This window comes from Osmerus eperlanus, chromosome 8 (genome assembly GCF_963692335.1).
Source record: "Osmerus eperlanus chromosome 8, fOsmEpe2.1, whole genome shotgun sequence".
Lineage (NCBI taxonomy): Eukaryota > Metazoa > Chordata > Actinopteri > Osmeriformes > Osmeridae > Osmerus > Osmerus eperlanus.
Genome location: NC_085025.1, coordinates 15,362,100 through 15,390,098, shown reverse-complemented (window position 1 = coordinate 15,390,098; position 27,999 = coordinate 15,362,100). Strand labels below are relative to the sequence as shown.

Here is a 27,999-nt window from a genome sequence, read left to right as displayed (position 1 = left end):
TGCCTTTCCCATACAATGTCACTTCTCTATCTGTTACGGCCCTGACTAGAACGTCGGTCTCCGCTGTGAACCGCTCCTGGCGTGCGGCTGGCAAATCCGCCGTTATAATAGCAATCCGCCATGGAACAAGCGCTGCTCTTAAAGGGAATGTGAGATGACGCTCTGATTGGTGTTTTGCACGTTACGCCCAAACCACACCCATTAGTAATGTAGCTACTTCGGACCTACCCATTTTACCCAGGCGCAAAGTCATTTATCCCGCCGGCAAAATAGCAACCGAGCCAGAGTCCCGCCCACAAAGTTACTTGCGCTTTGCGTTTTGATACTTGCGTTTCATATCGTTAAAATAGGGCCCAACATCTCACTGTTTATAAATTGTCTTCAGAGGGACTGTGTGAATTTTCATGAATGTTTAAAATACCATTAAAGTTGCAGATAGATGATTAGAACTATTTTGGTCTCTCTCTCTGAAGAATGAGGCAATGTTGTGCATGTGTGTAGCGTTTGCATTTGCATGCGTTTGTGTGTCCGTGCATTTGTGTGCATGAATTGTTGTTGTTGTGTGTGTGTGTGTGTGTGTGTATGTGTGTCTGCGTCTCTGTGTGTGCATGTTTGTGTGTGTGAGGGGGGATACATGATTGTGCCTGAAGGCAGAGACATTTGATGAAGATCCTGTTTCAATGCATTTGCAATTCCCTGTGAATCTGAGAGAGAATCTGGAAGATTCTATCTTCTCATCTTATCTGGGACACAGTGTAGCATATGTGTGTGCGTGTGTGTGTAGTAGGGTCTATTTTATTTCAGTTAAAATAAAGAAAAAACAATTTCACATGCAAGAACATATTATACAAAAGTATTTATATAATAAATTGGGATTTGTTTCTGTATCGAAGAGAAATGACGCAAACCCTACTGCACAGGTCAGATATGGAAGCAGAATCCCTCATCGGTGAAGGGATGCAAATACTGTCCCTACACACTTGTCTTTACCATCAAGACTTGCTACCAGAGCTCTGGTGTGGCTTCAGCATGAATGATGCACTGAACCTGTAATTGTTCATTGATGCCAATGGCAGAAAAAGTGCGGAACACATGAGCAAGATGTGTCCATGACCTCTGTTGACCTCTCCAAAGCCTTCAACACTTTGAACTTCCTTGGAAGGTCCTCGTTTGATACGTCTGCCACCGGGGAAACGTGTGGGCTTGCCGTGCCTTTTCCTTTAACGGGTGAGGAAACCGGGCTCCTGGGGCCCAGTTGTACGGCAGGGATCTCTTAATGTTTAAGGTCTTCGTCCCATGTGGGACCTTTGCTTTTATGAAGGCTCCAATCTGCTACAGAGCGGAAATCGTTACGCTAGAGTTGAACTGCGCACACAGGGAAAACCCTTTCTTCTCATATTTCTTTGGTGACTTTTGTTATTGCTTTTTTGGGCATTGTCACCTTGAGCCGGCCCGCCATCCTCCCATCCTCCCATCCCCTTTCAATCATGGCATACCAATCTGCTCTTCCTGTTTAAGTTTGCTGGCTCTGAAATGGTGAGGATTCCTTTCGCTCGGTCAGATGCAAGTGCTTTTCGATTGTTTTGTGTTTTAATTTGACGTGAGGATTGATTTGGCCCCTAGATGAAACTGATTAGGAGACATTTTCAGGCAGTTGTTTCGATTCTCGCCGAATCACTGGCGTACCAATTCGCCTAATAACTTGGAGTCTGTGGAGAGTGGTGATTCCCTTCAATTGTTTCATTTGGGTCGGGTCTCATGCGGTCCAACTTTTACCACACTACCATCTCTATTTGCATTAAAAGCTGCATGCAGACAAGCAGGCTACTGCACTGTGAACTGCTACACTGGCATCACAATGCACACCACTCTCTTTTCCTACATCATAATTGATTTGGCTGACTGGATATGTTCTTAACCTGTACAGGTACTTTGAAAATGCAAAGTAATTTCAATTATAACTGAGAATTGCCAGATTCTTCGGTGTCAAACTTTCCTCCAGAAGTTTGGAGAACACTTCTCAGTTGTTTTTTTTACATTGTCCAAGACAAGTATTTTCTCAACTTTATGTAGCGTGAAAACACTAGCGTTGGCCAATCGGATTGGTTTCTTGTAACGTAGCAACGTAGCATTTCTAGGTTTTAAAATTTCAAGATGGAGGATAAACTTATCGTATGTGTCTGCACACCCAGTTCTGTTCAGAACAAAGTCACTAATGTGACAAGCCTGAATTTAAAGATTATATTAAACTAATAATGCATGGTGCATGGTTGCCGATGTCGTCAGTGTTCCTAGTGTGTTTTTATAGCTTACTTTTAAATTCAGTCTCATCACATTACGTGACTGTTCTGTGCCACTGCTAGCTCGCTAGCCCAGCCGACAAACGACTGGTTGAGTGACCGGTGGCGTAACGTATTCTACTGTAATCTTGCACTAGTAAAAATTCTGTATTTTTACATAAATGTTGTGTAAAAGTGGTATTTTGATAGATATTGTGAGTACATGAACCCAAGTCTGCACGCTTGGCCATGACTACAACAGTGACCTTAGAGAACTACAACTCTCTATTAACTTGTCTAACACGCCCCCGAGCGTGGGGCCCTGTGGGAAGGCAAGCGGTGCAGAGCGTTAAAAAACGCTGCAATTTGAACGCACTGTAAGGCTTACCCTTCCCAGGTAGCACATATCCCATGAGTGGGGCCAAGCCAGCGCTGTCCAGGGTGCTGAACCAGGCACCTGTTTGGCACCTGCTCCAGACTAATGACGAACAGCTCTGTGCTCCAGTGGCTCTCTCTCCCTGGACGCCCAACCCCAAGCACCCGCCCCCTCCCCCCTCGGAGCAGCTGTGAGAGCTTGCAGCAGAATAACGCCGTCCCTGTTATGTTGGACCAACTGGCTACTGGGGTGTGGACCAAATGCACGACTCCACCGAAGGTATGGTTGTCTGGTTTATTGAAACTGAGGTGAAGGAGAACGAAGGAGATCCGGTGGGGCAGGCAGTTGTGGCTGACAGGAAGGTGTGGCAGGCAGGCTGATGAACCGGAGGATGTGGTCTGTAGCAGGCAGAGAGAAAACTGGATATTAAGATGGACTAGATATATTACCATAGACTAGCAGCCGATACTAACTTCTGGATGAAGCGTTGAACTGGCGATGAGTGACTGGTAAACCGGGGTTGAAATACTGTGGTGCTGATGAGGGGATGGGTTGCAGGTGTGTCAATTACACAGGAGAAATGAGGTATGGCATGAAACCTGGAGCCGGCACATGGGGAAAACAGAAACCCTGGCCCGGACCAGGCTGGGGACATAACAGTACCCCCCCCCCCACGGGCGCCCCCTGGCTTGTGGACGAGAGGAGGTCTTGTTCCGTGCACAAGTGGTGCACACTGAGACAAACGAACGGGTGTCAGACGTCATTGTGGGCCACCAGAAGTGCTGTCGGAGGAAGGCCAGGGTGCGGGTAATGCCTCGATGGCAGGTGAGGCGGGTGGAGTGGGCCCACTGGAGAACTTGAGTGCGAACGGAGTCAGGAACAAACAGGCGGTTTTGGGGTCCCGTACCTGGGTCTGGCTGTTGTTGCTGTGCCTGAGTGACCAACGACTCAACCTCCCATGACACAGTAGCAAGAAGGCAGGTGGGAGGCAAGATGGGCTCAGGAGGGGAGTCACTTTTGTCTGGAGCATGCAAGCGGGAGATGGCATCCGGTTTGGTGTTGCGGGACCCCGGACGGTAGGTGAGGTGGAAATTGAATCTGCCAAAAAACAGGGCCCACCGCGCTTTGCGAGGGTTGAGGCGTTTTGCTGACTGAAGGTAAGAGAGGTTCTTGTGGTCTGTCCAAACTACAAAGGGCTGGTCAGAACCCTCCAGCCAGTGGCGCCACTCCTCCAACGCCAGCTTCATCGCCAGCAGCTCCTTGTTCCCGACATCGTAGTTCTTCTCGGCGGACATGAGCTTGCGGGAGAAGTAAGCACAAGGGTGCAGCTTCTGGTCTGGGGGGAATCATTGTGACAGGATGGCTCCCACTCCAGTGTCTGAGGCATCAACCTCAACCACGAATTGTAGTGTGGGATCAGGCTGAGTGAGGATTGGGGTGGAAACGAATCGTCGCTTTAGCTCCTGGAAGGCAGCCTCTGCCTCCGGGGTCCACCTGAAGGGTGTGGATGTGGACGTGAGGGCTGTGAGTGGAGCAGCGACCTGGCTGTAGTTCCTGATGAAGCGGCGATAGAAATTGGCGAACCCCAGGAAGCGTTGGAGCTGCTTCAGGTTGCTCGGCGAAGGCCATTCTGTTACGGCCATCACCTTGGCTGTATCCATCTCCATCCGCCCTTTGGAAGTTACATTGCCCAGGAAGGATATGGAGGATGCATGGAACTCACATTTCTCTTGTTTGATGAATAACCGGTTCTGGAGGAGGCGTTCAAGGACTTGACGGACATGTTGAGTATGTTCATGGAGGGATCGGGAGAAAATGAGGATGTCGTCGAGGTAGACAAAGACAAACCGGTTGAGCATATCACAGAGGACGTCATTTACCAGGGCCTGGAACACTGCAGGTGCATTGGAGAGTCCACAAGGTATTCAAAGTGGCCCAGCGGAGTGTTGAAAGCCGTCTTCCACTCGTCCCCCTCCCGGACGCGCACCAAATGGTAGGCGTTACGCAGGTCCAACTTGGTGAAGACGGAGGCATCCCGGAGGGGAACGAATGCCGAGCTGAGGAGCGGCAGGGGGTACGTATTCCGGGTGGTGATGGCGTTCAAGCCCCGGTAGTCTATGCAGGGTCGCAGCCCTCCATCTCTCTTCCCTACAAAGAAAAATCCCGCCCCCAGTGGGGAAGAGGACGGACGGATGAGGCCTGCTGCTAGCGAATCCCGGATGTAAGCTTCCATGGCCTCAGTTTCGGGACGGTAGAGGTTATAAAGACGCCCGCTAGGGAGGGGCGTGTCTGGGAGAAGATCGATGGCAAGGTCATATGGGCGGTGGGGTGGCAGGGACAGGGCATCTTGTTTACTGAATACTGGCGCAAGGTCGTGGTACTCCTGTGGTACTGTGGACATGTCTGGAGGAGCCACAGAGGTGGGGGAATCGGCAGGGTCCGGGGTGGCAGCCGACCCGAGACAGCGCTGGAAGCAGTGACTGCCCCATGAAGTAATATCCCCGGTAACCCAGTTGATGTGGGGATTGTGGAGCTGCAACCAGGGGTATCCCAGCACAAGAGGTGACAGTGGGCAGTCGATGACATGGAGTTGGATTGTTTCGTGGTGGTTGCCAGCAAGGAGTTTGCGAGGAGCAGTTTGTTGCTCAATGTGGGCGATCCTTTGGCCGCTTAGCCCTCTGACTACCACAGGTGGACTGATGGGTTCACAGTCCAATCCCAGTTGCCTGGCCATCTCCCGGTCAATGAAGTTGCCGTCAGCTCCCGAGTTGGGGCTTGGACCAACGTAGAGACTGTGCGCCATGTGAGTGTGACACCAAGGGTTGAACGCGGAGGGGATGAGCAGGCTCGACCCGTCAGTACCTCCCCTACTACTGGCGGGCCCGTTCGTTTCCCGGGCGAGTAGGGCAGGTGGCCACCAGGTGTCCAGGTTGACCGTAGTAGAGACAGGCACCCTCGGCTCTTCTGCATGCCCGCTCCTCAGGAGTCAACCTTGCACGCCCGAGCTGCATGGGCTCAGGCTCACTGTTCAGATGGGTACCAGGGGATGCCGGTGCTCGAGGCAGAGGTGACTGTGGGCGTCTAAGGGGGGACAAGGGACGTGGCTGGGAGCGAGGAACCCTTTCACGCGGCGCTCACGGAGCCGGTTGTCCAACCGAATAGACAAGGAGATGAGCTGTTCCAGGTCGGTTGGTTCGTCCCGGGAGGCCAACTCATCCTTCATGGTCTCAGTCAGTCCCTGGTGGAAAACGGCCCGCAGCGCGACATCGTTCCAGCCGCTCTCAGCCGAGAGTGTCTGGAACTCTATGGTGTAATCGACCACACTACGGAGACCCTGACGGAGTGACGTGAGGCGCTTCCCAGGATCCGGCCCCCCTTCAGGGTGATCAAACACCTTCAGCAGCTCTCATATGAGGAGCTCAGCGAGCCCCCGGTGGTCCACACCGCGGTGGCCCAGGAAAGCGCCCTTCCAGACAGAGCACTGATCACATAGGCTATCCTTGCCTTGTCTGTGGGATAGGATGACGGTTGCTGTTCGAATACCAGGGAGCACTGAAGCAGGAATGGACGACAATGTCCTGGCTCACCGGTGAAGCGCTCTGGGGCTGCGACATGGGGTTCTCGGTGGTAAGGAGCAGCGACAGGCGGGGACTCGGCCGGAGGAGCAGGAGAGGCCTGGGGAGGCTGTAAGGACCCCAGGGCAGCCAGGACTTCAGCGAGGGTGCGGGAGAGGTTCTGCATGGTTTCCTCATGACGTGCCAGTACTGCACCTTGGTGGCCGAGTACCCTGCGAACAGGATCGGTGTCCGAGTCGGCTGGGTCGCTCATGGCCAGTTCAAACTGTTAAGTTGGACCAACTGGCTACTGGGGTGTTGACCCAAATGCACGACTCCACTGAAGGTATGGTTGACTGGTTTATTGAAACTGAGGTGAAGGAGAACGAAGGAGATCCGGTGGGGCAGGCAGGTGTGGCTGGCAGGCAGGTGTGGCAGGCAGGCTGATGAACCGGAGGATGTCGTCTGTAGCAGGCAGAGAGAAAACAGGATATTAGGATGGACTAGATATATTACAATAGACTAGGAGCCGATACTAACTTCTGGATGAAGCGTTGAACTGGCAATTACACAGGAGGAATGAGGTATGGCATGAAACCTGGAGCCGGCACATGGGGAAAACAGAAACCCTGGCCCGGACCAGGCCGGGGACATAACAGTCCCTCAATGTCCTAAAGTCCTCCCGATATCCGGTGGGTATCTTGTCCTCCTCCCGAACTACATCTGTTCTCTTAAGGCCGAATTATACTACTCCGACTCCGTTACGGACGGACGGAGTCGAACGGATTGGTTGAATTTATAGTACTCCGAGGGCTGTGGGTGCGGAAAACAATTCACCACCAGAAGAGTAGGTGAATGTGTTTATTTATCTAGGTTATCGAGAAGTCGGAGCAAATTTACAAATTTGCCGTTTCATCAATAAAATAAGCACATTTTCAGCAACTACACTGCACATTTCTCGTCCCATTTTAATTCAGATGCTGATTTACATGTACTGTTTAGCTGAAATATGAATTGTGAAAACTTACAGCAATGGCGGTCAAAGGATTCTGTTTGTCCTGTTTATCACGGCAACCCCGCCCCCGCCCATGACGCAAGAGGTTCTTAATACGGACCAATCACAGCCAAGGGGTATCCGTAAAATGACGGACGGACAGACGGATAGTCAGGAAAATCAGGAGGTGCACGTAGAGCTCTCCGAGGGGCTCCGAGAGGGCTCGGAGAGGGCGTTCCATGTCGGAGAGGGCGTTCCCTGTGTCCGTGAAAACGGAGTAGTATAAATCGGCCTTTAGTCCTACACTCTCCACCTCTCATCACCATACTGCATTGTCCTGTAGTCTGGAGACTGCAGCACAGACTAGGAAGTCTACATTAGAGTTGGGAGGCGTCATTGGATGTGAGGAAGAAAGCATACTGTTTTGCTTTCAGGGCTTGTGGAGGATAGGTAGGGATGACCAGGGGATTGTGCGATGTTTGTAATAATATGCAGCTGTAGAAAGCAAGAAAATATGGCTTCCTGTCTGCCTGCCAGCCAGCCTCGATGCCTGCCAGCCAGCCTGTATGACCAGTCTACAATATACCCACAGACACAGAAGAGGTTGGAAATGAACAGCTGCTGTAGTGCCTTTCCACTTGGGTTAACTCCCACTCTGTGTGCCAGCTGTGTGTGTGTGCATGTGTGTGTTTGTGTGTGTGTGTTTGTCTGTGTGTGTGTGTGGGCACACACATATCAGAAGAGAGGAGTGTTGTCAAACCCCTCCCATTCCACCCTCCCCATCCAAATCTAGGCCCCTCCCTCCCTCTCTCGCTGTGTCCCTTTCTCCCTGTCTCCCTGTCTCTATCTCCTTTCAATTGAAATGGGTTTATTGGCATGACAGAATTTGTTTTTGCCAAATTAATTAGTGGGAAAGAGAAAAATTGACTCTAGAAATATGATAAACTGATGAAATATAAGGTAACAGACACAAAAAACATTAGGAATTAAACTTTTAATAACATTTATTTAAAGTTAAATTATAAATTATTTACATTACATTATTTAAAACATGCAATGACATGCAGGTGTAAATTAAGCCTTGATCTGGGATTTGGTGGAACTGCAATCGACCACAACTAGCTAGCTAGCTCTGAGTTATCTCTGTTTCCTTACGCAACTGAAAAACGTATTTGCCGAAGTCCATGCGCTACTGTTGCAGCGATAGTCCCCATAGAGAAAGGTAATCAACAGCATGAGGAGGGCCATCGTACTGCTGACCACCACAAATGTTCTTGTTCACTTCAAAATTTGCTGAGGCACAAGCAAAAGGAGCATATTGTACAGTTGTTATTCACCAAATAAACATCAGACCAGTGTTTGCTAGATGGGGAGAAACAAATGACAAAATGGACATTGAAAAAGTAAGAGAGTTTTCAGCTCATACATTGATGGTTGTTTTCTATTTTACTGTTGGAGTTAGCCACACAGCTAGTCCACTTATGGGAAATTACATGATCGTTACGACATCTTGCATAGGTTATTACTTGTCTTATTTATTTCTTCAAACTATGACAGGCCAATTTGGATTTTAATGTAACATATTGTAGCATTCCAATCTGATTTTACTTAGTCAACAATGAATCTAGGTAATATTGTTGCTCTTGATTTGTTTAGCTAAGGTCTTGGGGGTTCAGTTAAAAGCGCAGACATGTTTTTGTGCCAGTTGCCATACTGTTACTTTGAGCTTGAATTGTGTGAATATCAGGGCTGATCTTGTAACCTGAACTTGAATGGCATTTTTCTGAAAGAAGGGACCGAGAGAGACAGAAAGAGAGAGAGAGGGAGAGACAGATACAAACAAAAACAGAGAGACAGAGAGCAGGAGAGGTTAATACAAGGGTAGTATATTAACTGGAAAAGAAGCATCTCCCTGCCTGTAAACCATGTGCCACAGAATATCAGTTTCTGTGGGTGTGGGTGTGTGTGTCCTATTTCCTATATCAGAAGTGTTCAGTGTTCTCTTGGTCCAACAACAATGTGACAGGTGTTCCAGTCAGCCTCATTCCCTGAATTCTGTGTATCAGAGGGTGTGTGTGTCTGTTTTTTTGTACCTGTGTGTGTCTGTGTGTATCTGAGGGTGTGTTTGTGTGTGTGTGTGTATTTGTGTCTGTGTGTGTACATTTACATTACATTTACATTACATTTAGTCATTTAGCAGACGCTCTTATCCAGAGCGACTTACAGTAAGTACAGGGACATTCCCAGAGGCAAGTAGGGTGAAGTGCCTTGCCCAAGGACACAACGTCATTTGGCACGGCCGGGAATTAAACTGGCAACCTTCAGATTACTAGCCCGATTCCCTAACCGCTCAGCCACCTGACTCCCACGTACCTGGGAATCTATGTGTGTGCTTGTGTGTACCTGAGGGTTCTGTGTCTGTAAGTGTACCTGAGGGTCAGTGTGTGCGTGTGTACCTGAGGATCAGTGTGTGTGTGTGTGTGCATGTGTGTGTACCTGAAGGTGAGAGAGTATGTGCTATCCCTAGCTTGAATGTATGTGTGTGTGTACCTGAGGGTCTGTGTGTACCTAAGGGTCAGTGTGGGTGTGCATGTGTACCTGAGGGTGAGTGTGTATGTGTGTGTGTGTGTGTATCTGAGGTAGAGTGTGTGTTTGTCTAAGGGTGAGTGAGTGTGTGTGTATGATCTTCTTTCGCACCACCTCTCACCCCGGTTTCTCTCACCTCAATGTGAACTTTCATTATGCTTCAAGAAAACAGCCGGGATGCATGCAAGCTAGCACCCCACGAACACAGACACACATACACACACAAACACACCTATATTCACACACACACACCTATATACACACACACACACACACACACAGACGAGCAGCCCCCAAACAGCAGTGATCAAATATGAATGACTCCAGCACCATCTGCATGTTAATCTACACAGTGTCTCTGTAGAATTTTCCCTCCCTCACTCCATCTCCTCATATTTTCCTCTCTGCCTCTCGCCTGACACTCATAAACATCCTACAAAACACACAGATCCGACACAGTTCTCCACGTCTGTAGAGGTTATAGAAATGTTTTGTTTTTGTCTCTTGCCATGTGACTTTTTCACGCATCAACAGAAAAGCTGTGTGTGTGTGTGAGATTGTCTGCTAGTCCTTTTGAGCTTATCTTACATGCCTCTTATATGCCTGTTACATTGATCCCCTGATGTTTGACAGTACAGAGAGAACAAGACAGATGAGGGGGAAAAAGACATGCAGAGCACATGCACACGCTCACACATACACATTATTACACGCTCACACTCATGCACACACACATTCACATATGCTCTCACACATTGTTGAGGACAAGAAGGATGTCATTATCAGTGGGATCTTCAACGCCTGTCTGTCAGCACTTTCCTGCTATTTCTAATCTCATTGGTGCACACCGTAAGGAGAGGGTGGTGGAAAGGCGGAGAGAGAGAGAGAAAAGAGGGAAAGAGTAGAGGAGACAAAGGGGTAGTTGAGAGAAAAAGAGATAGGAGAGAGATGTTTTGATGGTTCAAGTTCAAGTCTTTTATTGTCAGATGCACAGAACAACACAGGGTCAGACTGGGTACTGAAATTCTTTGGACAAGACAATGCAACCTGGCATAACATGATATATAATCAGGCCTACTCAGAACATAGGTTACACCTATGACAAACTAACATATAATATAATAAACATCCTAAATATACAAAATAATAACAATACAGTATACTAAACCTATAATACACATAATATACTATACTAACCTTAAAACCTATACTAACATAGAGTCAAGTAGGGTACAATTAGTGCAATATTGCTGATTGTGCAACCAGCAGCTGAAAGTGCAACCAGTAGCTGAAGTGACAGTGTGTAAAGTGACTACCGTATTTTTCATAAATAAAGTCTTGGTTTATACCCTGAAATATGCTGTATGATCGCCTATACTCGTGCATTGCTACGTATATTGTTCCCGTATTAAGTACGGCATATATTCCAGTGCGGTTTATACTCAGATTTACAAACACAAAGCTCCCATTCTGGTGCGGTTTATAGAAAATGCGGCTTATTTTCCGAAATATTCGGTAGTGTGAGTGTCAGACATCCCAACCTGCAGAGACTCATTTCCGGGAGGTTGGGTCCATGCCAAACTTATTCAGTCTCCTCAAGAAGAAGAGGCGTTTTCGGGCTTTGACCACCTTGTCCGTGTGAGCAGACTAGGTTAGATCATTGCTGATGTTCACCCTGAGGAACCTGAAGCAGCTGACATTTTCCACTTCGGATCCGTTGATGTGTAGGGGTTCATGCTCCTCCTCCTGCCGCCTCCTATAGTCCACAATCATCTCCTTAGTCTTGCTGACGTTGACAGAGAGGTTATTGTCCTGACACCATGATGTCAGGGGATCAACCTCCTCTCTGTAAGCTGACTCGTCACTGTCAGAGATGAGGCCCACGATGGCTGTGTCATCAGCAAACTTAACAAGGACGTTGGAACTGTGCGTTGCCGCACAGTCGTGCATGCACAAGGAGAACAGGAGAGGGCTGAGCACATAGCCCTGGGGGGTGCCTGTGTTGGTGATCAGTGTGGATGAGGTGCGGTCACCGATTCTCACCATCTGTGGCCTCCCCGTCAGGAAGTTGAAGATCCACTTGCATAGGGAGGTGATAGAGAGGGGAGAATGTGGTGTTCGGAGTGTGGGATCACGATTTTCAGCTGGGTTACAGGTGGGTTAGCTACTTTTGTCACAGAGTAAACACACTCAGACACACACACCTTCAGCTAAATGGAGATTGAGTGGAGAAAAGTGTGGACAAATACAAATGCCCTTTACGGACCAACCAAAACTGCTAAATACATTTCAACAAATCATTAAAAAGTTTCTTCTCACCTTCTCTGGTACATGTAGATGTATTTGTGTGACCCTTCTCTCTCCCTAGACAGAGACAACCAAAGAGAGGGTCATAACAGTAATGAATAGCAGTTGTAACAGCTCTCATCCAAACTAAACTACCGCAGTCTGGTCTTGCGCTGTTGCAGGGTTTTGCCATGTAAAACCCTTCCAGGACCTTCTTAACGACCTTAACCAGGTCACAGCTTACCCCAGCCACCCCTCCTGACTATAAATGGCTGTCTCAACCCCACAGTTTTCGCTGTGCTTTTTTGAACCTTCACTTTTTGATGAATGAAGGAAAATGTCAAGGATACTCTGAAAAAGGTTAATTCAGTTATCAAATGTCAGTCATATATCATTATGAGAGGAAAATGCCAATATGCCATTTTATACTCATACTCCCTGAATTTCATTTGCAGCCTTTCCCTTCCTCTTTCTATCTCTCTCTCTCTCTCTCTCTCTCTCTCTCTCTCTCTCTCTCTCTCTCTCTCTCTCTCTCTCTCTCTCTCTCTCTCTCTCTCTCTCTCTCTCTCTCTCTCTCTCTGTCTCTGTCTCTGTATATCTGTGTGTGTGTATGTGCGTGCGTGCACACACGCTAAACCCATTGTAACTCTCCCTCCTGGTCTGGTCAGGAGTGTTTTAATGAGTTCCTGTGGTCTCATATTTTATTCATGTTTCTGCACCTCAGCACTCCCACTGTTCCAGTTTGTCAGCATTATCATTCTGATCATAAGAACACACAACCTGCCCTTCGTTCACTAACAACACTCATAGAAGAACCCAGAAGAACTTTCTAGACAAAGGTTGAAGATAATACAATCAGCTCCTCACAGGGTCGTTGGAACCTCCAATGGTTATTTATGACCTAAAACCACACAGGTTATGGAACCTACGGTCCAGAAAAAAGGTTCTACACGAAAGAACACATAGGCTCCCATCATTGGGTGTGCTCAAGCCTTCGGCGAGAGCACAACCTTTGTTCTCTCACATATATATTTATTTATTTATTGTTTATTTTCGCACCCCTAAGGATCAGTCAATATTTGGACTACATACACAACGGCGGTGTCAAAAGGTTCGTCTTGGTAGCGATTGCGTTGGTTGTATTTTTATTTACGTTCCGTTGCATGGTTTAAGTAGAAATTGCGTTTTTGTGGTGAAAAGTTAAGCTAACGGTGGCTAATTTGCTAGCCACAGTCACTGACGTTACTAACGTCACTGCGTCACTAACGTCACGAAAACACGCGTGACTACCTGTAGCAGAACATTCGTTTCACATCTGTTAACTTGGGGGATAGCTAGGCTAACTATAGCTTTACTGCAAGGCAGCTGCAGGAACGCCACAAGCAAAGAGGCCAGGGTGATAACTATTTACTCATTTTACTTTGTGATGTGAAACACAATTATGAAATGTAATGTACAATATTAGCTGATATTATTAAGGAAGTAGGCCCACATCTACTTTTGGAAACGGTAGTCTACTATTTCACTGAAGCATTAGCATCATGACATTAGCCTCTGTTGCCCGGGCAACACATACTACAGTGGTCTATGATGCATCTGTTTTCAATCTTTAAAATAAACATTCCTCACAAATACATTTTCGTTGTAGGATTTATTATGACATTACATTACAAGTAAACGATTTGTGGGTGAAATGATCATTACCTGTGGTTTCAAACCAGTGTTGCTCACTGCAACGCTGTAGCCTACACGAGACACTACAAAAACATCTACACAGCTGTAGGAAGTCAAACGGCGACAGAACATGTTCGGCACTCCCCTTACTTAAATCAAAAGTCTATCTAACTACTAACCTGAACTTCATTGCCACAGCCTAAACGTTGTCAATCTGTTCATGAAAATAATTTATTTCAGCCTAAACCGTACAACGGAACGTTAAATCCAATTCAACCAACGCAATCGCTACCAAGACGAACACAGCAGTAGTCTAATACTGTACCGTAGTAGTACAATTTACCGGGGCAGCTTCTCCACACATGGCTATGTCGCATTTTGCGTTGTTAGTGACAATGATCGCTACCAGTGAGCTTTTTATGAATGAGCGATTTTCCACTAAATAAATGTCAAGCTTATTTACGTTTTGGGGGGCATATTTTCAGTTAGCAGATGGGACTGTCTGAATCGCGATTCCATCTTCTACTGCCGGGTAACGTCGTAGAATAATCTTCAAAGGGGGTTCTTTATTAATGAATGAATGCAATGAGTAGGCTACATGCCTGAAAATATCACGAGAAGGGAAAAACTTAAAATGACGTTAAAATCATAGAGATTAGGTCCATTTTTACACCGGTCTGCCAAATTTATTCGTTTTGATTCAACGATGAGGCTGCCTCTTGCAGGGGAAATGAGAAGACATCTATTTCATTCTACACTTCACTCGTATTTTCAGTTGTAAACGAGCAGCACAAAAAACTGCTTTTAAATCTATGTAATCTTTATAAATAATAAGTATGCATTTTTATATAAAATATACAGAAATATCAGTTGTAAAAATGTCATTCAAAAACGGACCCCTGTGCAACCGACGCAAGCAAGCACACCCTACAATTTCCCCAGAAATTGTACCCTCTCTAGTTAGAGATTGTTTTAGTTTTTGAATTCCACAATACCCTAACCTGAAACCAGGACTAACTGTCTGAGTCTTATGTTTGGTTTAGTGATTTCTGATTTCTTATTCCCTTTCTCCTCCCTCTCTCCCCCTTCTCTTGCCTTTCTTTCAGGTGTACTACACTCCACTATAACCCTGACCTGCCTTCCACCTCCATCATCATCACCTTTCACAACGAGGCTCGCTCCACCCTGCTACGCACTATCAGAAGGTACAGTGACATCAAACAAACTGACCGTACTTTTTTCCATGTGCACAACCCTTTGTCCCTTCCCCCCCTGCCCTGATCCCTCCCCCTCGCCCTGGTGGAAGATTCATAAGATGTTACGTTACTCAGCCTACTTGCCCTTGTTAGTTTATTTTAACTTCATGTCCATTTCTGTGTAAGCAAGAAGTAAAGAGAGCAACTTGAAAACCGATGTCAAATAGGGAGTCAGGTGGCTGAGCGGTTAGGTAAGCGGGCTAGTAATCAGAAGGTTGCCAGTTCGATTCCCGGCCATGCAAAATGACATTGTGTCTTTGGGCAAGGCACTTCACCCTACTTGCCTCGGGGGGTATGTCCCTGTACTTACTGTAAGTCGCTCTGGATAAGAGCGTCTGCTAAAATGACTAAATGTAAAATGTAAATTCCTTGTATGAATGTTTGGCCAGTAAAGCTGATTCTGAGTCTTCTGAACTCCCACTATCACCTGGCCACCTCTCTCACACACTACTCTTCCTCCTCTTCCTCCACCTCCTTCTTCTCTCCTGGCCTCTTCTCGTCCTGTCCTTCTCCTCCCTCTGTCCCAGTCTCAGCAGTCTGGCTCAGCTCCAGTCCAGTTCCGGTTCAGGGTTCTGGCTTGGCTTCAGATCATTACAGCAAAGTTACTGTAATCAGCACAGATCTGCCCTGTCTCTTTACAGTCACACACACACACACCACACACACCACCCGAGGGCCAGCTCTTTGACTGACCTCCACCCTGCAGTAAGCTCTGCTCTCTCAGCCAATTAGAACCAATCCCTCCCGGCGGACTCAACTGCATCCCTATTACTGTCCTGTGTGTGTGTGTGCGTGTTTGTGTGTGTGTCAGAGGAAGGTTAGCGATATGCCTCGGGCCGTAACCAGGCAGAGGAAGTGTTCTCAGCTCCAGACTAGCATGTCTCCTCCCTCAAGCTGTTACTGCATGGCACTAGAAGGCCTTATCTTCTGAATGAATCAATTTGCAGAACACTATCCTTCTCTCTCTCTCCCTCTCTCTATCCCTATCTCTCTCTCATATATATATATATTCCTTTCTTGTTCTCTTTTCCTCTTCCTGCATCTTTGCTGAGAGGATACTCTGACTGTACATGCTCAGTCTAGGTTGCTCCCCAAGGATGGATTTACTGTACCTACCCACAATGCACTGTGACACATTGCCTTGTCAGAATCTTAATGCATTCTGGGTAAACACATCCCGAGGTAGAGATGGGGTCCATCAGCCATGTGTGTTTGAATGTGTGTGTGTCAGAAAGGAAGTGTTTATATGTACGTGAGTGAGTGTGTGTGTGTGTGTGTGTGTGTGTGTGTGTGTGTGTGAGAGAGAGATTGTGTGTGTATGAGAGAGAGTGTGTTTGTATGTGTGTGTGAGAGAGAGAAAGAAAGAGAGAGAGAGTGTGTGTGTGTGTCAGTGTGTGTCATAGCTGCCCCGGCAGTTTCTGACTATAATTAAACCCAGCTCCAGTCCTGTAGCCCCAGCCTCCACCTGGCCATGCGGTTGCCTCTAGGCTTGGAGCTAATAGGAAAAAAACAACTACAACAACCTAGCTAATCTCCTGAGCTTTCTCTACATTAATCAGGGTGTCACACTGTGTTTGTGGGTAGTGTGTGTGTGTGTGTGTGTGTGTGTGTGTGTGTGTGTGTGTGTGTGTGTGTGTGTGTGTGTGTGTGTGTGTGTGTGTGTGTGTGTGTGTGTGTGTGTGTGTGTGGAGAAGAACAGAGGTGGAAAAAAGAGTAAGGGAGGATATGTTAAATGAGAAGTGGAATACATAACAAAACCCTTCCAACCACTAACAAGCTTCTTGGAGAGTAGAGAAACTGAGCAGTGTGATGCCACTTGACACCAAATCCTATAATTATCTAGCAAGGATACACAGTGTAATAATGTAGCTGGGATATACAGTGTAATAATGTTGTGACGATGCACTATATAATAATGTAGCGAGGATACACTTGTAATAATGTAAAGTATTGTAGAGATGTAGAGAATAATAATTCACAGTGTAATAATGTAGTAAGGATATACTGTAAGCTACAGGAGAATAAAAATGTAGAAACAATGTTCATCATAGGGTTTTGGTGTTGGGCTTTCTCCAACAGTATTAGAAGAAGTGTCAAGACTGGCTCCTGGAGAGGCCAGTAGACTGTGTAGTCTGTGTGCGTGTCTGTGTTTGTTTGTGTGCATACATGTTTTTGCTTTTGTGTGTAGCCTGTTGTAATTTCTTTATGTAGCCTGGAAGCGGCATAGATCAAAATGCTGGAAAACACAAAAAACATAGCTGGATTTACCTTCTGAGAGGATGGCATTCTAAGAGAGAACACACACACATTCTTGGGTGAGAAACTTACATGTACACACATCTGCTGCCTTTAAACACACACACATTCTTGGATTAAAGAAACACACACGTCTACTGCAGGGTTTTTCCTGGGTCAAAATGGGTCTTCGGTGCTCCAAAAAAAAAGGGTATATATATATATATTTTTTTCCTTCTTCTTTCTAATCAATGTATTTATTCCCAGGTGTTTTGCATGTTTGGCTACTTAAAGACACCTTACACTCATGAAGTATGTTCTAAATGGCATAAATGCTGCCAATTAATAATTGACGTAACAACTTATTGTAAATGGTCAGTAGCCTAGCCTATCGATTAAGGTAGGCCACTCTGAAGCATGTACACTGCCTGCTTCATTTGATCTTGATAGGCTAAGTATTTTGTAGCAAATAATAACAATAAACCCACTTTTTATTAATTAAAATTACTTCAGCATAATAATGCACCTAAAATATAAAACTGAGCAAGGGCATCAATCGCTATCGAATCAACAGACAATTTAGCTAGCAGGGGAATAATACAAACAACGAAAATCACCAGTTAACTTGATTTACATTTGCAAGAACTATAGACTTATACAATAACAGGCTTAAATGAACTGACAACATAAATTATACGATTTACAGTTCTCAAGGACGCACACACGCAATCTCAACTGCGGTGTGAAGCGCGTGCCCGTAACAATCACTGCTGATAGACAGCCTAAAATGTAGTACAGCCTGATTTCTGATACCGTGGCGGCAGAAATGTAGCCATAGAGGAAACACTGCCCTATATATTTTCATTCCAGGTTAAGAATACCAATGGAGGCTGCGTTGGAAATCGTAAATCAAACTTTTGTCAGCATTTTGAGTGGAAATTTCCTTTGCATTTTTACAGGTGTATTCGTGCACGTCGGGCTGCCCTCGCAGCGGAACGACGTGGCCGCTCTGTCCATTACTGGCCGCTCTGTCCATTCGCGCACCTCACAGTTGCGTATTGATCAGACAAGAAGACACGCTTATCAACTCAATTACTATTTATCAAAACAGAACGAGGGTTCGGCTGTAGCCTACTTGAAACATACTATTGAGAACATTCGCTGACATGCATTGCACGCGTGATGAACACAGCTTTGTTTTTTGTTTTTCATTGCAGACTTTTTTTTGCCTTTGGCGCTCGGGATTTGTCATTGGCGCTCGGGAAAACGGCTTTGGCGCGCGCCAAAATTTTCTCTATGCAGGAAAAACCCTGTATTGAATACTCGCACACATACATTTTAGGCTTAAACACACACCCACACTTTCATCATCTTGGGTCCTTAAAATAAAATACTCTGCGTCAAAACAAGCTTGTTGATATTGAATTATACCATGATCTACTGATACATTTTGTTGTTGTTGTGGTTCTGAGCCTAGAATACTCCAGTTGAGATAGCAGTCTTATATAAAATATAATGTAAATGTTATGCGGTTCACCATATCAACATGTGGGTTGCGAAGAAGTTGATTGCTTCCTTTCTACACTCTCCAGTGTTGTAATACCCATGGGGAGTTAACAATCTTGCATGCATGCCCCCCCTCCCCACCCCACTACCACCTCCCCCCTTATTAGCTTGGTTATCAAGGAGGGAGAAAAAAACGGTCAGACAGAATTGAAGAGCAAAGATGATAGAGTGAAAAAGAGCGATAGAGAGGAGAATAGAGAAAGAAAGAGACTGAGATGAGGAAAGAGAGAAACAGCATGAAACATAAAAAATACAAAAAAAAATTACATGAGGCAAAAAAGAGTCAGATACATGCTGATGGAAAATGACAGAAAATAAAAGAAAGTAGAAAGAGGTCCAGACAGTGATAATGGTATATTTTAGATGGAGAAAGAATAATTAGAGATAGAGAATGAAGGGGAGGGGTGGATAGAGATGGAAAGAGATTGGGTGAGAGAGGTGGCTAGAGATGGAGTGAGAGATGAAGAGAGAGAAAGCAAGAAAGAGAGAGACAGAGACAGACGTATCGAGATGGAGAGCTTCCCGGATCGCATGCTCCAGTCTTACTGATTAGGTTGTATTTAGGGTCTGAATCAGGCTTATCTAGGTCTGGGAAAACCACACACATAAACCAAACATGTGCACACACACAAACACACAGGCACACACACACAAAGTCTTTACACACAAAACCTCATACACACACAGGCACCACCTCCCCCCCCACACACACACACAGTTAAGACACACATACATACTGTACACACATACAGGAGAGCAGATTTTTGTCACAGGCTGTAATAAAGGCATGAGGATCCAGGGGAGCTGTAGGAGGGATGGAGCACAGGAGGGTGGGAAGGGAGGGAGAGGGGGAGGAAATCCAGAGTGATGAATGGAACCAACATGTAGGCAGGGGACGACCAGACCCATGAGGCTGACAGCCCTGCAATTACTCACCCAGACAGCACAGAGCGAAGGAAGAGAGGGGCAGAAAGAAACAAAGGAGGAAGAGAGAGTGGGATGGATAGAATCCTGTGAGACAAACACTCATGTGAGAGACAAACAGACAGAAGGTCGACAGACAGACAGTCAGACAGACAGACAGACAGACAAAAAGAAAGACAGATGGAAATATACATAGAGAGAGAATGTGTGTGCGTGTTTGCGTTTGCACAGGTACCACTGGTGAGAACTTAAAAATGAGGCAATATGAGAAAATCAAGCCGCTTGTTTGATGGTCTTAACTTTAATTTCAGGAGTGAGGGTTAAAACTATGGTCAGAAGTAAGGTCAAGTCAAGGGTTTGAGTTAGGTTAGGGGCTCAGGGGTAAAAAAAGAGGCCTAATTTGAAGGTGAATTAGAGGTGTTAAAGGGAGAAAGAGAGAGCAAGAGAGAGGGAGAGGCAGGAGGGGGACAGGTAAAAGGAGTGAGATGAGGTGGACAGAGGGAGGAAATTGTGCTGCAGAACTTAAAAGGACTTGAAAATGTATTTCTGTCAATCACAGTTTTATACCGTCAACATTTCCATCATTCAGAAAAACTGAATTCCTACCATAGACCAGTAGAGACTCTCACTCAGTATAGATCTCTTAAAGGGATACAGGAGCAGTATTCCAGGAGAGGGACCCAGGGCCATCCTGACCAGGTGCTGGTTGAGGGTCTCAGAGGTTTGAAATGGGTGAGGAGAGAGGAAAGAAAGGGATGTTGGAAAAGAGGAGTAGAAGGAGAGGAGAGAAGGGGATGCTGGAAAGGAGGAGTAGGAGGAGAGGAGAGAAGGGGGGACAATAGGGTGAGGTGTAGTAAGTAAGTAAGTAAGTAAGTAAGTAAGTAAGTAAGTAAGTAAGTAAGTGTAGGAATAGATGAGAGGAGAGACTGAGTGGGAGGAGAGGAAAGGAGACTGAGGAGGAGGAGCGCAAGAGGGGTGGAAGGAAGGAGAGGGAGGAGAGAGAGGAAAGTAAGTGTTGATTTGGTGTGGGATTAAAGGTGAATTTATCTGAAGGAGGTGCACTCCTCTTTCTTCTCCATCACATCCCATCTCATCCCCTCTCCTTTTTATCTCTCTTCCTTTCTCCTTGCTCCCTTTTTGTTTTCTCTCTTTCTCCTTTTCTTTCTGCTTCATCTCCTCCATCTCCTAGTCTTTTCCAACCCTTCATCCTTCTCTCCCCCATCCCTCTCTTCATTTTTCTCTCTCTCTTTCTCCCCTTCTATCTCTCACCCTTTCTGCTCCATCACCCTCTCATCAGTGCACTGCCCCAAGAGAGAGGGAGATGCAGGTTTTATCCAGAGAGATGGGAACAGAGTTGGGAGGGAAAAGAAATAAAGACTGCTCTCTTTTTTATCTCTATGCTCCTGTAATTGGAAAACAGTTAAACACATTTTCTGAAGACGGGATGGTTGTGCTTAGGTTGCTGCCCCCGCGACCCGACCCCCGGATAAGCGGAAGATGATGGATGGATGGATGGATGGGATGGTTGTGAATAGTTAGTGCTCTGACCTGGAAAACATTTCTAAACTTACTATTCTGATGCCTTGTATTTTGTTCAACGCCTTAGTGAATAAATATAATCCATCAGTCAAAATGCATTGTAATTGTTACTTTCCAAGAGTCACAAAATTGTAGTTAGATTTGTTAGGATTAAGTACCGTATTTCTTCGAATAAACTCTGCAGCGTTTATTAAATAACGTTCATTTTTGGTGCAGCGTTTATTCGAGGGTGGTGTTTATTTGAGGGCGGCGTTTAATTAGTTAGAGAGATTTAGTGAATTGTAGCTGCAGTGCAGCCATAGACAACTTCGTTGCTGGCATTGTGACAAATGAATCATGCAGCTAAAAACGCAGGTTTCATTTAGGCTACCCTCGCTGACCTCCTTGTCTATTCTTTGTTTGTCTATGAGTGTGGCAACTCCCTTTCTCATTGGCTATCAATTAGGTGTGCGTTGGTAATACAACTGTCTCAAATACAAATGTTCTACATTGTGTAGAAATCTGAAGCAGCATGCCTAAACGTTCATACACGTTGGCTTTCAAACAGAAAGCTGTGCAGAAAGTTATGTACATGTGTAATAAATACTGGGGTTGAATTTAACCAATTAAATAACCGTTTTCAGATTTTTTTGGTGTAGCGTTTATTCAAGGGCGGCGTTTATTCGAGGGCGGCGTTTAATCGAAGAAATACAGTATTACCTTGTGTGGTTAGGGTTAGGTATTAGTCTTGTGTGGTTAGGGAATTTCCAAAGAGAGTTATACTTCACTAAAACAGAATTCAGGGCCCTTTGGTCACTTTTTATTGAAGACAGAACATACATTAGCATTACGGATGTTGAGGATGTAATGTAGTTAAACTCTGCATATAAAAACTGCCCGACAGCTCCATAAAATTGCTAACTAAGGTGCCACTTGAGAGGTGGTTAATTGTAGGCGTGAGTCTGATGACCCAAGATCACCCGAGAGGCCAAGAGGGAGGTAGCTAATAGTGATGATGAATGCAGTGAGCCCTGTGACGATTGCGTTAATGTGTGTGTATGGATGATTGATGTATAATGTGTGTGTATGCTTGTCAGAGCGACAGTTGTCTTCTAACACTTTCCAACACTAATCCTCCCCCTCTAGTGTGCTTAACCGGACTCCTGTTCACCTCATCCATGAGATAATCTTGGTGGATGACTTCAGTGACAATGGTGAGTAGCAGCTGTGCCTTGTGGGAAATGCAGTCCACTGCCAGCCAGGATGGACAGAGTGGATGAAAGGAGGAGAAGACAGAGAACAGGGTCACATCCCATTCCTCCAGAAATGTTCACCTTTGTTTCCTCAATGATGGATGTCTTGTTAGGCTTTGTTTACACAATATGGTAGAGAGATAAGACTTTAGTGGATGAGGGCAGGAGATGAGTCAGCAGTGGATATGGGCAGGAGATGAGTCAGTAGTGGATGATGGTAGGAGATGAGTCAGAAGTGAATATGGGTAGCAGATGAGTCAGTAGTAGACGAGGGTAGTAGAGAATTTTAATGGAGGGAGAGCCAAGAGGGACCTGTTGAATCAGACAGGGACCTGGTGAGACCACTGTGGATGATCAGCAGAGGAAGGGAGGATTCAGAGACTGAGCAGCAAGGACCGACATTAATGAAGTTAATTTCCAATGCCACATACAGTAATGAGTGAGAAACAGTGCTGAGTATGACAAACTATCAAACTAGTATCAAACTCTTTTTCAGCAAACGACTGCCTTCTACTCACCAAGCTGCCAAAAGTCAAGTGTCTTCGCAATGACAAAAGAGAAGGTAATCTTCTTCAGCTTGTATGTTTGTCCTAGTTTACTCCATCCCAGTCTGAGGAGGTAACAGTGTGTGGATGAGATACCAGCTGGAGACTGGGCCCATGCCCAAGACTTGATCACCTCCAGCAGTAGCTGGCTGGTGTATGACTCCAGGGGTTCAAATCTGGGTCAAATTTCAGAGAAAAAAAACACGTATCCTACTAAACTAAAGCTGTACTTACAGTAGGAACTAATATAGGTGGGGATGTGTGTGTGTTTGTTTTTGTTTATGAGGGAGGGAGGGAGGGAGGGAGGGAGGGAGGGAGGGAGGGAGGGAGGGAGAGAGGGAGGGAGGGAGGGAGAGAGCACCCATTTGCAGTGTCAGCAGCTATTAGTGACTAGGTTTGGGTTTGAGTAGAAATCCATTAGTGTGTCAAACATGCTCTCTCACACAACCACACACACCGGCCTTTTTTTTACATGTGAATATGTCATCTTGTGACATGTGTGTGTGTGTTTGAGATGTGTTTGAGGTGTGTATGTATACCTTTGTGTGTATATTTGAGGTGCGTGTGCGTGTATGAGATGCGTCTGGTCACTCATGTAGTGTCTGAATGGGAACAGACAGAGAGGGCTGACCAAGTAATGAGATGCCTGTCAGGCTGATGGAAAATCTCAGACTTTTTAATCTCTCTGCTAGAAACACCCTATGTAATCCACAAACACATTCTGCAAACACACACTCTCCCTCACACGTGCACACACAGCAATCAGATATTATACTGTGACAATACCTAATCAGCTGTGAAAATCATTACAAGTCCAATTAGATAGTATCTGTGAGCTGATCCTGGCTTTCCTCAATAACAAACAGCATCCTTAGTCTGCTGAGATCCCCTGGTGCATTACAGCTAGGAGGTTTCATTTAAACACACACACACTATCCCTCAAGTGCACACACTATTGCAAGCACACACAGTCTCAGGGTGTGTGTGTGTGCGCTCGACAGTGTAGTTAACAGCCCCCTGAGGTTGGGTTGAGACGGTAAATTGTAAATGGTTTAGGGTGTTTAGACCTGATTGTCTTTTTAATGCTACAAACAGCAGAAGCTGTTAGGCCATGTCTACTCCATCAACTGTGGAAGGGAAGGTAATCAGTACTGCTTTTCGCACACACACAAACACACACTGTCGCTACGGTCTTAGTAGGGTCGCAGCAGTCAAGGCAGATACGTCCTTTGGCATTCTGTTCTTTTCAAAGTCAGTCTGCACCTAGCAACTGTTCGACGTGTGTGTGCGTGTGTGGGCGGGCGTGCGTGTGTGAGGGTGTGAAGCCACCCATCCAGAAAATAAAGCGTTATTGAGGATGAAATGGGATTTTTAATTGGCTGCAGAGTGTGTGTGAGAGCAGCGTGGGGCGGCTACCTCTCTCACAAAGACGTTGTGTCCTGTGTCAGGCGCTATTGATCTATCTGCCTGTTTAGCCTGGACAGCATGTCCCCCCATTACACAGACACACACACACACACATACACACTCATACACACACCCTAACTATAGAACACAGAGGAAAAGAATAAAAGACACACTAACAAGAGAAAGATTAGGTAGTCTACTACAAGTAGGCTTAGATGTCACTAGATGGTTACTAATACTAGAGGAAGACGTGACGAGTGTGACCCCTGACCCCTGTGTGTCCTGCAGGTCTGATTCGCTCGCGGGTGAGGGGGGCGGACTATGCCTCCGCAGGGGTTCTCACTTTCCTGGACAGCCACTGTGAAGTCAACAAGGACTGGCTCCCCCCCTTGCTGAACAGGATCAAAGAGGTACCCCCACACGTGTGTGTGTGTGTGCTAGCAAGTGTTTGTGTGTGGGGGGGAGTTGTTTGTGTACCTTTGTAAGGTTAAGGCAGCCTCCCTTCTGAAGCTTAGATCTCTCAGTAAGGAATTTGAGCTATAGTGACTCGCTCGCTTTCCCTCTGTCTTCCCCCTCTCTCTTTCCCCTCTCTCTCTCTCTCTCTCTCTCTCTCTCTCTCTCTCTCTCTCTCTCTCTCTCTCTCTCTCTCTCTCTCTCGCTCTCGCTCTCTCTCTGTGTGCTCAAGAGTGGCTGTGTTACATGCTCAGACACTCTCAAACAGGGATCTGGATATCAGTGTTCCATACTCAAATAGATATCTGGATAGCTGCGTTACATACTTAAATACTTGGACAGCTGTGCTACATACTCAAATACTTGGACAGCTGTGTTAACTAAGTCACATCAGAATGCACGATCACAAAGGGGGTTTTCACAGTGAAGTGAAGGTCAGATTCAGGTCCTCCTGTTCCTGAACAAGGCGCCTTCCGACTGGCCCAGGTGCACAGAGGCAGGCCTTGTCTGCACGAGATCGATACCTCAAACAGAATCAGGATTGATTTTAAACTGGGGGACTCATCCATCACTGCCTCCATGGACCCTCGTCTCTCTCTAAATGCAGGACGTATTGATCTTGGCTGAGGTATAACACATATTAATAAAGCATGCTGCTGCAGGAGAAGCCTTCCTTCTATAATGCCCCTGCCAGGTTGAGTCAATGGGGGGGTCCATACATGGTTCCATACCCTGGGTCTTTGTCCCGAATGGAGGCCGCGAGTGAGAGTTATGGGGATTCTTGACGTTTGAAAACTTCACATGCACACTGTGAAGTCTGTGAAGCCTGGGGGCTGGTCACACACAACCTCCCTGACCAAACAGCATGGCAGAACAGGGGAAGCAAATGGATTTAAAGATTTATGTGCGTGTGTGTTTGCTCGACTGTGTCATCTACCGAAAATGATTTTTTTGAACAGAGGCAAAAACAGGCAAAGAAAGTATCAAATGATGCGGAGTACGTGCGCGCCCATACAATCAAACATCTCCTGTTAGCAGTGTCTGACCTGTAACTACACAGCCCCTAGTTGTCTCGTTAGACAGAGAATGCTTGACCTTGTCACTGTGACAACCCGCTTAAAGTAACATTAAAATCAGTATCTATCAAAGTCCAACTCTCACAGATTCAAAAGGTCTGGCTTTAGACTGTAATATAAACACAGCTTTTTTATATTTAGCCAAATAAACTGTTGTGGTAGTTTTACAGGTTTTAAAGAGCAGCACTGGTATTCCACTCAAACAGTCCTACCTCACCTGCCTGTAAATGCCAAGAATCTAATGGTGTGGCATGAGGTCAAAACCCATCAGAGCTTTACTCAATGCGGTTCAATATAAATCACATACAGCTGCAGTTCAATATAAATCATATACAGTCCATTAAGTGAAGTCCAGAGGCTGTAAAGGGGCTGGTGTTGCAGCCAACCAGACAAAGGCATACTGTTCGGATGCAGATATACGTGTTACATTAGCATCAGTGCATCAGAGTACAGCTGCAAGGGAGTGCAGCTGTATGTTTTTACAAAGTAGTTTAAAAAATGAATATTATCATCGCTAGTAATGAAAATGTTTGAAATGTATTCTTTTAGCAACAAAAGATAATTTTGTCAACAACATTTAAGAAGTGCAAAGGTATTAAAAAGTATCAAGAAAATTTAAGGAATTGTATGTATTGACAAATACATACAAATACAGCAAATACAGTTGTCAGTATTGTGCCCAATGTGAGAATAGAAACAGTACGTTTGTTCTAGATGGATGATACCCTGGTATACCCTGGTATACCCATGGTATACCATCAATCTAGAGAAGAATCCATGTAAATTTAACATCCATGATGGCCAGTGACTCAGTCTGGTCCTGGTGATTCAGTCTTATGAACAGGTTTGAGCAAGACCGTTTTGACTTAACTCTCTGTCTCTCCAGGACCCTAGCTGTGTGGTCAGTCCAGTCATCGATATCATCAACATGGACACCTTCGCCTACGTAGCAGCATCCTCAGACCTCCGCGGAGGTACGTCTCTGCTCCCCTCCATCCTTCTGTCTGTCCCTCCCTCCATCCCGATCGTTCACTCCATCGTTTTCTCTTCCTCGATCCCTTTTTCCTTTGCCATCCTCTATCCCAGTGTTTTTCAACCTTTTTTGAGCCATGTCACATTTTTTACATTGGAAAAATGTTGCGGCACACCACCAACAATTTTTTTTACGAAATGACCATCGAGTGTCCATCGGCAAAACAAAAACAGCCACCAAACTTAGGTAGCCTATTCTTAGTACAGAACAACAAAAAATAACGCTCGCATCCAGCAGAGCTCTCAAGAGATGATCCTGAAGTCTAACGTGCACTATGAACATAAAACGTGACAATACCTGACAAATGACAAACACAAACTCACACCTTAAATACATAAACATAATTGGCTACAGCCGAGGACCAACAAGTACACAGGTGCACGTCGTTACGCTTTCCTAGTATTCAGGAGAGAGGGAGCGTCGTGGCTCGGATCTGCCAGTAGACGTAACAGTACCTCCTCCCTCAGGGGCGGCTCCCGAAGACCCAACACTGCAAGACAAAGTACAACCCCTACGACGTGGCGCGGGCTTTTGTGGGTACCGTCGGTGGAAATCCAAGAGGAGAGAGGGATCCAGGATGTCGCTGCATGGCACCCAGGACCTCTCCTCTGGACCATACTCCTCCCAATCCACGAGGTACAGCAGTCAACCCCCACTTTGCTTCGAATCCAGCAACGAGCTCACCGCGTAAGCCAGGTCCCCATCGAGATCTAGAGGCAGAGTGGGCGGAGCGTTGCCAGGCACACCCTCATCAAGAGAACCCGCTACCACCGGCCTGAGAAGAGAGACATGGAATGAGGGAGACCCTCGGTAATGAATGGGCATGACAAGCCTGTACGTTACATCGGTTATCTGTCGCTGAATCTCATATGGTCCTGTGAATCGTGGGGTCAACTTGCGGCAGGCTGTGGGGTATTCTTAGTGGCCAACCATACTCGGTCACCCGGATGCAGTATCGGAGCCTCACTGCGCCTTCGATCTGCC

General features: G+C 46.1%; 1 protein-coding gene across 5 annotated transcripts in view; it reads left to right on the top strand.

The window, feature by feature from the left end:
* Window positions 1-27,999, top strand: part of galnt14 (UDP-N-acetyl-alpha-D-galactosamine:polypeptide N-acetylgalactosaminyltransferase 14 (GalNAc-T14)) — a 96,781-nt gene that overhangs the window by 44,802 nt on the left and 23,980 nt on the right. For 4 of the 5 annotated variants that reach the window (XR_009930970.1, XM_062467817.1, XM_062467819.1 and 1 more), the window contains exons 3-7: window positions 14,856-14,954; window positions 22,395-22,462; window positions 22,998-23,063; window positions 24,742-24,863; window positions 26,869-26,956. Coding sequence is in view for 4 of the 5 variants with exons in the window: in XM_062467817.1 (XP_062323801.1) it covers window positions 14,856-14,954; window positions 22,395-22,462; window positions 22,998-23,063; window positions 24,742-24,863; window positions 26,869-26,956 (443 nt within the window). In the remaining variant the exon portion in view is untranslated. Of the gene's footprint in view, window positions 1-8,449; window positions 8,607-14,855; window positions 14,955-22,394; window positions 22,463-22,997; window positions 23,064-24,741; window positions 24,864-26,868; window positions 26,957-27,999 lie in introns of those variants that run through there. The other variant, XM_062467820.1, reaches the window with a different exon arrangement.